The 11062-nt window shown below is 40.5% G+C and overlaps 1 protein-coding gene across 1 annotated transcript; it reads right to left on the reverse strand.

Annotated features, from left to right (window-relative positions):
* Positions 1 to 5398: 5398 nt before the first annotated feature.
* Positions 5399 to 5962, reverse strand: LOC122069318. Its single transcript, XM_042633308.1, has one exon. It carries the CDS (start codon positions 5960 to 5962, stop codon positions 5399 to 5401), a length of 564 nt encoding a protein of 187 aa, XP_042489242.1.
* Positions 5963 to 11062: the final 5100 nt, after the last annotated feature.

The following is an 11062-nucleotide window of genomic DNA, read 5'->3' on the forward strand; positions in this document are numbered from 1 at the left end:
CTCGAAATCTAAATAATATCTGTTACTCTTTCAGGCATTTCTTGAAAGGGAACAATTGCTTAGAATTTGATCAATTGAGATATCCAGAAATAATATTTTATTATTTCTTCATTTGCCTGCTATTGATTTTAACCCAATTCTATTTCAATTTTTCATATACATATCTAACATAAAATAATGAAGATCGGGATTCTTGAGGTTTGATTCAGTTTTCACTTTAGAATGGTTAGTTTCTACAATGCATAGAAATCCAAACCAAACAAAACTTTTACAAGGTTGGTTTGGTTTTTTGGTTAGTTTATGTCGATGCAACTGGTTTGGGGGTGGAATTTGACACCTCTAGGACACTCCAAATATTACTATACTCTATTCATTGATACATCAAAATGCATAATGCCTGACCTACAATAGCGAGGACCTCTCAAGTCTAGAGACTAAAGCACCGATGATGAGAGTCTCACTTAAATTCTCTGAATCTCATTCAAATCAAAATATACAATGTAACAATTATGTAAAAGGATTACCTAGATCAGTCTTTAGCTTTGAATAATTTAAAAATCTAAGTTTAAGGTACGAATCATCACACATAATGAGAATTAATAGCAATTAAAATATTAATATTGTGTTTGTTGGACACACATAACCACTATATAGCAAAAGGGTTGCCTAGAGAAAAGATGCAAAGGTTGAAACCATATAAGAGTCAACTTGACTCATATAATGGGCCTAATTATGGGCTTAACCTTACTTGGGTCTTGGGTTAGATTTGATTAATAACTCATATTTGGACTTTGCCTATGGGAATAATGTTTTACTCATTTGTAAAGCCCAATTACGAAATGGGTTTTGTTCTTACTATTCCAAACCTTCTGACAACATATGTTTAAATGCACTGCTTTTTATTTTCATTATTATTATTTCTTTTGGGGGGGGGGGGTGGGGTTGTGGTGGGGTAAAGTTAAATGCAGTGTCTAGAACCAAACCAAGGTGGAGCTAAGGCTTAATTAGGCCAATAAATGTCAAGAATTTATTGGAATTACTTTCATCTGACATCTGAGAAGACACCATTGGACTGTAATGGCTTAGATTGTTCTTTGTCAAACTTTTGGATCTTCTGGAATATCAAACTTAGCTAAGACCAATTTGGCTTTGTGGCACCTTGGTATGTAGTTTGAACCATAGATACAGATCTGAAAGATCTGTTGTGGGATTAATGACTTGAGGACTTGAGGACTTGAGGACCTGAGGCACTTTGTGTTGGTATTATATGTGATATGTAAAGGAATTTTAAATTCAGGTTTTTTTTTTTTAATTGGTAAGATGGTATTTAAAGGGAGAAAAAACACTACTTGAAAGTAATGTTGAACATGTCTAGAGTCTCCACACATGAGGAAGTGGAGTTAGGATATGACATCTTTTCACAGTCTAATTCCACTTCTTTACGTGTATGGGGTCTTCTCTAGGCATACACAACACTGTCAAATAGCATTCGTCTTCCCTTAAAATTTACGAGGGTATAATAGTTTTTTACTTTGTAGCCCACAAGTCACAGATGTGTAAAGTTAGTATTAACTTGCTTGTAAGTTGTAACAAACAAGGGTGATGGAACTCTCGTATTCTTAGCCCACTGACTCTTGAAAATTATAAAATGGCATTCAGATATCTCTTACAATTTCCTAGTGCTAGACTAAAACTAGACTGTTCTATATAGGCATCCAAGTCCAGTGGTACTGAAACTAAAGTGTGATATAGTGGACCATTAAGTGTTAGGCAGCATATCCTAGGTAAATCAGCTGCAAGATTCGAACTTTCAGATCCCATAGTGGTTTACGGGTGTCAATTGGATTGTTTGATTTGGTTTCGGTCGGATTGAATCGGTTTCAATCTAGGAATGAGAAAGACCAAAATCAATCTGTTGAGGAACTTTGATTTTCTGTTGATTTCGGTTTCGATCTGATTTGGTTTCGGTTAATTTTGATTTTTCAATATCGGATTAATACCGATTTAGATCAGTTTATTATTGGGCTTGAACCATATAAATCTTATATTCATAACTTATAGTGACAAGATTTGACGAAAAAGCACTTTAAATTTATTATTAAATCATAGTTTATCGTTGTAAGTGAAAGATAACTAATATTGAAACCAATAGATAACAAATTATTAAGAAGATAACTAATATTGAAATCATAAAATGAACCATATTATCCAATCATTCATTTAACTATCCAAACTAGTTTTCTGTAGTGAACAAGGAAATCAATGGAAGTATTATTACAATTTACAAATCAACCTCTCAATTCATAACCCAATATTCAATGATTTGTAACAATTCCCCTCACAATAAAAAAAAATTCTCACTAATGTTGTAAAAAATGGATGGTCAATTCACCAATCTCATAATCATTTATTTTATTATTGGTTTCATTCGATTTGATTATTGGTCGGTTCGATTTGGATCGGTTTTTAATTAGTCCCAACATAGCTTTGCCCAAAACCAATCCAATAAGGATCGGTTTGGTTCGATTTGGATTTTATTGACCGATTTTATCGGTTTAGGCTAGGTTTTAACACCCCTAACCTACATTAATAAAAATAGATATGGAATTAAATGTTCTTTAATACCCTCGATATACGTTGACTTAGTTGAGATTTTTTTTTTTTCCTAGTTAGGTTGAGATTTTTGTGATCCTATCTTATTAATGGTCATGCCAAAGTTGAGATTTTTGGAAATCTCTTGAGACGTGTTAAGATGCTCTCAACCATTTAATACTCATTGCACCTCTTCATTGGACTCCACTCTCATCCAATCAAACAAAATAGGAGGAATTCTTTGAAGATTCTCCTTTCGTTTTATGTTTTTATCATTTAAGATCCATACCATCTATTTTTAATTTTTTTTTTCCGTTCCCTTCTTGCTAATTAACTATGTATGTACCAACATCATTGGTTACTTTACATCGTACATTAAATTAACTGCATCTTTGAATGCTTATTGATTTCCACCTATCAAACTATAATTTACATTTAATAAAAAATAAACTATAATAATTATTATTATTAGAGAAAATTGCATTGCCACCCACTGGACTTTTCGAAACGTCAAAGCCACCCCCTAAAAATTCAAAAAATTCCAAATCAGTCCCTGCCGTTAGCCGACCGTGTTAAATGAATGAAAACCGATTAGTTTTTTTATAATATACCCAAAATACCCCCACCTATTGTGAGAGGACAATATTGCCCTCTCTTTTATTTGCATCTTCTAAACCCATCTCTCATCTCTCATCTCACTCCTCTCACTCACTTGGTCGAACAAGAAGAAGAAGACGACGACAGTACGGTAACTTGCAACTTGATTCTCTTCCCTCCGGCGTCCAATTCTCTTCCCTCTGACCTGCGATTCTCCCCCCTCCGGCGTCCGAACCTCTCTCCCAAGGTATGTAGGGTCCGGCTTCTTCTTCTTCTTGGGCATTTAAGGTTCTTCTTCCTTGGTTAATCTAGGGTTTATATCCTATGGAATACTAGAGATGGAGATTTTTCTTTAATTTTTCATCTAGGATTGGTTAAGTAGTGTAATAGCATCTAGAAGATGATGAGGAGATTTCACTGTCCATGAGAATCATCTCATGATTGGGGTGTTTTTCTGTTCGGATTGATTAATATTTGTCACAACAGAGGCGAATTTAAATTCTTCTGCTACTCCATTCTTGTATTTCGTTCTGTGTTCTTAAATTTCATTTCGGGTATGAGAATGGTGATTGTTTTGTAATTCAGTAATTAATTTGGACTCTTCACTATGTCAATATCCTTGAATTTATCTGATTTCGCTTCTTATTTTGTTTGAAATCATGATTTCCTCGAGGTTTCATGGGTGCTTTGTCACTTAATTTGTTCTGCTTCCAATAGCTTGCTTGCTGATGAATATGGTGGTTTCTGTTGCTTTGTAGAGCTTTGAAAGGGCAGGTGAAGTTACATTGTAAGTTTCAGTATTTTCTCTGTTCTAGATCTATGACTTGTGTTCCCTGTGTTTGAGTTCTGGGTCTATATTTTGAGCATTTCTCATACTCTGGATGCTAAGTAATAGTAATCCACTTTTATCATGTTTAATTTGCAGATAACCGATGTCTACCACGAGTGTCAATGACAGCAGTCAAAGTGGGTTAAGGTTTGTGAATGTTAGATGTAAATGTCCTGAACCCAAAAGGGCATTGGTGTGAATTTCAGAGTCTAGTTTGCACCCAAATATGTTGTACTACTGCTGCCCTGAAGCACCAAGAGGATGTCGATTCTTCTCATGGTGTGAACCTATAGCTGCACCAAGACTTTTTCCACCCCCTGCAACTAATTTAGAAGCAATTGTTGGTGAAAGAATCCAAAGTCAACAAATGAAAGAAGAAATTCGTGCCTTGAAGAAAAGAATTAAGTATTTAGAGAAAGCGTATGGAACGATGAAAATTGTAATTGGTATGCTTGTGGTGGTGTGTTTAGTGCTATGTGTTAAAAAATGACTTTACAATGTTTAATAGTGAAGTTGTGTCAAGTATGTAAGAATCTGAATTAAATGAAATCGTTTATTCTCATTGTTCTTATTACTAAGTTATTGATTAATCATGACCCTCAAATTGAATGGGTAGTATTTTGATAGAGAGAGGGTCAGCATTGTGATGAGTTTTGAAAACAAACGGATATCATTTTAGCTGTAAACGGGCAGCATTTTGGTTGTAAACAGGCAGCATTTTGGCTATAAAATGACATTTAATACCTGTAAATAATTAATTCCAAATTGACAATTAAATTTTCTCATGCCAAATTGAAATCCCATGTCTAATATTAAATGGACAATATCTTAATTAAATACCTGTAACATTACACACTTGAAACCAACATATTTCATCACAATCTATACCATAAAGAAACATCCAAAACATATCCATGAATACCTGTTCATAACATATTCCATACAACCATGTCTAGTGAGAAATAGAAATAGCTCTTAAAAAAAACCAAATCCGTCAAAAACATCCAAAACCATAAAGAAACACCCAACTGTCTTAAAGTCATAAAAAGTAACTTAATACAATATTGTTTTCTTGTTCTAAATTAAAACATCCAGATTGCTTGTACTTCATTTCTTCTCCCTCTCCCTTGCTGTCCTCTTTGCTCGATTGGTCTTTTGCTTGGTCAATACCTTGTCTTGTAAATACCCAACTGTGCTAGACATAGATACCTGTGATTTAGTCAGTCGTTGAGATGTGATGATCTCATCTTCACTCTCTTCTTTATGTTTCTTCTACACAACAACAAATAAGCATGAGATATTTATTAAACAAGTTTCAACTAAATAAATAAAGTGAGTTGCATTTACCTTTATATTCTTCTTTTTACTAGTACATCCATCCTACTTAGCATCTCTAACCCTCGGGCATGTCCTCCTATTGTGTCCTTCCTTCTTGCAGATGTCACACCTAATTGATGATGATCTCTTCCTGAAATCTGAAGGAAGTGCTTCTCTTGCTTCTCTTTTCCTGATTTTATGAGGTCTACCTGGTAACCTCTTCAGATTTGGTGGTAGTACTCTCTCATTAGGAGCATCATCCTTCAACACTGCCAAATCTGGAAGTGGATGGATCATCTCTTTGTATGTATCTAAGTATTTTCCAATACTGAAAAATGGATCACAATAGTTAACCAACTCTCCCCTTATGTATGATATAGAAGCTGCAGCATGGAGACAAGGTATACTAGTGCTTTCCCAAACTCTACAATTACATCTGTAATGGTTCAAATTAATCACAAATCTATTTCCAAATCTATCTAAGACCTCAAATTGACCTTCACCTACCGGTTGACACCTACAATGCCTTGCTTCTTGCTGAACCTTGTTCAACTTCACCATAACCCTTGGTGTTACTTTACCCTCCCACATGGTTGCCTTCTCATACCTTCTATGTAGCCTACCCATTATTTTCACCCTTAGGTGATCAACCAATGTGAGAATGGGTTTGCTCCTTAAGTCTCCAATCCAGTGATTAAATGACTCAATCATATTGTTTGTGACATGGTCACTCCTTGCTCCTACATCAAAGGCATGCCTTTACCACATCCTCGAGGGGTTTTCATTTAAATACAAGTATGCATTTTCCTTAATCTCCTTGATGCTATTCATTTCCTTTTGAAACTGAAGTTCAATTGAAGCTTGTGAGGCAGCCCAAAAATGTAGTCTCAATAGCATACCAGGGTGCTTTACCTTCAGGTTTTGATATAGATGCCTACTGCAGATTCTTTGGTGAGCATAAGGGAAGATTGTGGAAATCACAACTGACAGCCTGTAATACCCTACTTCTTAAACCCGGTCTGATTACGCGGTTGACCCGGTTTAACCATGCAGGAACCGAACCAGAGGGAGTTAGAGCGGGTTCCTTATGGACTATGATGGCAAGGGTGACCTTAAACACCGGCTGGCCCGACAAGTCCGAGCCAGTGCCAAAAGAGACGGGAGTGCCCAAGCCCTGTACATGCACCTACCATAAGGCCATGTACGGATAAAGCAGGTATTATAGCCGTATTTTAAGGTATATACGTATACTACATCGTACGCTAGGGTGGGGTTCGCGCGCAGGCCCGAACTCTGTCAAAATCCCAAGTTTTGGCTCTCAGGTGGGCGGACAGGTGGGTGCACCCACCCACCTGTGTGACCCATCCATGTACACTATTCAGTTATTTAGGAAGTATATATATAGCATTTATGATTTTCTTTTCTTTTCATTTATGACACCCGTACGTTGGTGAGGATAGTAAAGAGGAGAGAGAAAAGAAAGGGAAGAAGAAGGGAAGAGAAGGAAGAGGAAGAAGAGAAGGATTTTAGCGGCGCCGAAGCTTGATCTTCCCATTCCGGCGCCGGAGGAGTGATCTTCAACTCTAGATCTACATTTAGAGGTAAGCAAAGTTGGGTTCTTTGAACATTCACCATACCCAAGCTTAAACCCTTGATTCGAGTAGGATTTCTTGAGATCTTGTAAATCCCCTTTGAAATGATGAATCTAAGGTTTAATAGATGATTTATATGTTGATCTTGAAGGATTTGAAGAGGTATTGACAAGGTGGAAGAAGCATTGTGGGTTTGAAGTGATTTGGAGGGTTTGAAGTTGTTCTTGAGCAAAGAAGGTAAGATCGTTTCCCATCACTTGAATCTAACCTAGATCTAGGTTAGAGCCATCCTATAAGACTTGAAAGTGTGAAGAATGGGTTGGGAAAAGCCCCCATCTAAATCCCCAAAGAATGGAGGAAGTTGGGAAGAAACAGCAGTTTTCCCGCCAAGACCGATGGGTAGGACCAGTGGGCCATCCAGCCCACCTGTGGGCACCCACCTGAGAGGGTAGGGCCTTCGGGCATAACCAACGGGCCCAATTGGTGGGCTAACCGGCGGGCCACCCTACCCGTCGATCTTAGCAGGGGCCCCTGGCCCAACCGGCAGGCCAATCGGCTGGCCCCTACCCGCGCGGTCCAAACCGGTGGGTAGAACCGGTGGGCCAGACAGCCCACCTGTCTGACCCACCTGTGTGGCCCCGAAGGTGATTCTTACATCCGATTGGACCCAAATCGGACGTGCGACCTTCTTTTAATTTTCTAAACATGATTTTGTCATCGGATCTTGTTAATTTTGACCCTAAAATGGTGAAATACTAACCCCGCTCAATTATGTTAGGTTCACCAAATCCTACCCGTTTCGCACCGAATCTCACCCATACTGAACGGGAATCCTTGTACACTACAGGTAAGTGGGGAGAGGACGTTTGGCCTTGTTCAAGGCATTGTTTGGCATTCATTTAATTATATCTAGTCTAGTCATGTCATCATGAATATGCTATGTAGATTAGTCATTCCTCACATTGTTATGCAGGTGTGCTATGTTTACTTTCTAAATTCCAATTGAATGAGATGTTTATATGTTGAATGTGGACATCATGGTGCATGATGCATTGATAGACTAGATGCCATAGTCGGCTTGGAAACAAGTACATTGGTGGCCTGTGGTATGGGACGCGGTGGCACTATGCAATCGTACTATTGTCATATAGGAGCATGCGGTATTAGGATTTTCACCATCCCATGCTACGACCCTTCCCAACAGGGGTTGAGGTGTTGGGTTACCATTTGGGGGAAGCAGTGGTCGCGGTTGTCGGGTCACTATGGCGGTTAGACATAACGCCCGGCGGGTCAATAGGACAGTCGACAACTCCGGTGGTACATTCAAGAGGGTCAATCGTACTGCTTTTAAATTGCTGGAGTCAGCACCTTTAAATTTTAGTCATTTACATTTCTGTTGAGAGCCGGTGGATAGCATTGTCTTTACTTTTCTGAGTACTCACGGTGGGCCTTCTCCGACAGTCCTATGGGCGTATCGCGGGATGGAGTTCGTGGCTCGTACCCGGGGTATACGCGCACTGTGGCTGTAGTAGCACTAAAACCGAAGACTTAGTAATGTTTCTTAGGTGGATGTGATTTAAAATGTATAGCATGGCATGTAGTGCATATGATTGTGTTTTGATGTGTGGACTGCTGTGTGGTCCATCTTACCACTTACTGAGCTAGTGAGCTCATCCCACGGGTACCCCATTTTTTAGATGATTTTGCAGGTCATACATCTGAGGAGCACGGGGTGGGTCCCACAGTCGAGTTTCCTGAAGAGGACTGGTGGACCCCTGAGGAGTTAGAACACGGCACTTGTCACACCCCGTTCACACTGAACCGGGCCAGTGACCGAGTTAACACCGGTTAACCCAAACCTGCCAGGATCATCAGATACTGTATTCCACCACAGCATACGCACAACTAATATAAGTTCATCAGATCAGCGGAAGACTAAGTTTTACCTGTGAATAAATCCCATATACTTGATACCCGAATTGTGATACAATAATTATGTACATGTGGGCCCGAAGGCATGATAATTGTACAATAAAAGTACAATTCATATATCAAGTATATACAGGAAATCATCAAAACAATCAGAGTACACAGCTCGGCTCGATTTCAAGGTTGGAGCTCAGCTCGACATCAAGGGTTGAGCCCAGCTCGGCATCACGTAGTAGAGCTCAGCTCGGCCTCAAAAGTGGAGCCCAGCACGGCCTCAAAAGTGGAGCTCAGCTCGGCCTCAGAACTGCTGTCCCGCAGCACCGCTCTCACATGAGCAGTCAGTGTCGTGCTCTAACTCTTTAGGGGTCCACCAGTCTTCTTCAGGAAACTCGACTGTGGGACCCACCCTATGCTCCTTAGATGTATGACCTGCAAAATCATCTAAAAATGGGTGTATACGTAGGATGAGCTCACTAGCTCAGTAAGTAGAAAGATGGACCACACAGCAGTCCACACATCACAACACATCATATGCACTACATGCCATACTATACATTTTAAATCACATCCACCTAAGCAACATTACTAAGTCCTCGATTTTAGTGCTACTACAACCACAGTGCATGTATACTCCGGGTACGAGCCGCGAACTCCCTCCCACGATACGCCCATAGGGCTGTCGGAGAAGGCCCACCGTGAGTACTCGAAAAAGTAAAGACAATGCCGTCCATCGGCTCTCAACAGAAATGTAAATGACTGAAAATAAAGCTGCTGACTCCAGCAATTTAAAAGCAGTACAATTGGCCCTCTTGAATGCACCACCAGGGTTGTCGGCTATCCTACATGACCCACCCGGCGTTATGTCTAACCGCCACAGTGACCCGACGACCGCGACCACTGCTTCCCCCCAAATGATAACCCAACACCTTAACCCCTGTTGGGAAGGGTCGTAGCACGGGATGGTGAGAATCCTAATACCGCATGCTCCTATATGACAATAGTACGATTGCATAGTGCCTCCGTGTCCCATTCCATAGGCCACCAATGCACTCGTTTCCAAGCCGACTACGGCATCTAGTCTATCAATGCATCATGCACCATGATGTCCACATTCAACATATAAACATCTCATTCAATTGGCATGTAGAGAGTAAACATAGCACATATGCATCACAATGTGAGGAATAACTAATCTACATAGCATATTCATGATGGCATGACTAGACTAGATATAATTAAATGAATGCCAAACAATGTCTTAAACAAGGCCAAACGTCCTCTCCCCACTTACTTGTAGCGTACAAGGATTCCCGTTCGGTACGGGTGAGATCCGGCGCGAATCGGGTAGGATTTGGTGAACCTAACATAATTGAGCGGGGTTAGTACTTCACCATTTTAGGATCAAAATTAATGAAATTCGATGTCAAAATTGTGTTTAGAATGTCAAAAGAAGGTCACACGTTCGATTTGGGTCCAATCGGACGTAAAGATCACCCTCGGGGCCACACGGGTGGGTCAGACAGGTGGGCAGTCTGGCCCACCGGTCCTACCCACCGGTTGGGACCGACGGGTAGGGGCCCGCCGGTATGGCCCGCCGGTACCACCCGCGGGCCCCTACTAGGACCGGCGGGTAGGATGGCCCACCGGTTGGCTCGTCGGTTGGGCCCTCCGGTTGGGCCCGATGGCCCCCCTGCCTTCTCAGGTGGGTGCCCACAGGCGGGTAGGGGCCCACCGGTTGCACCCACCGGTCTTGGCGGGAAACACCCTGTTTCTTCCCCATTTTCTCCCTTCTTTGGGGAATAAAAAAGGGGGCTTTCCTCATCCATTCTTCACACCTTCAAGGTCTTGTAGGATGGTTCTAACCTAGATCTAGGTTAGATTCAAGTGATGGGAAACCATCTTACCTTCTTTGCTCAAGAACAACCTCAAACCCTCCAAATCACTTCAAACTCACAATGCTCCTTCTACCTTGCCAATATCTCTTCTAATCCTTCAAGATCAACACGTAAATCATCTATTAAATCTTAGATTCATCATTTCAAAGGGGATTTACAAGATCTCAAGAAACCATACTCGAATCAAGGGTTTAAAGCTTGGGTATGGTGAATGTTCACAAAACCCAACTTTGCTTACCTCTAACTGTAGATCTAGAGTTGAAGATCACTCTCCCGGCGCCGGAATGGGGAGATCAAGCTTCGGCGCCGCT

Source organism: Macadamia integrifolia, unplaced genomic scaffold, assembly GCF_013358625.1.
Source record: "Macadamia integrifolia cultivar HAES 741 unplaced genomic scaffold, SCU_Mint_v3 scaffold577, whole genome shotgun sequence".
NCBI lineage: Eukaryota > Viridiplantae > Streptophyta > Magnoliopsida > Proteales > Proteaceae > Macadamia > Macadamia integrifolia.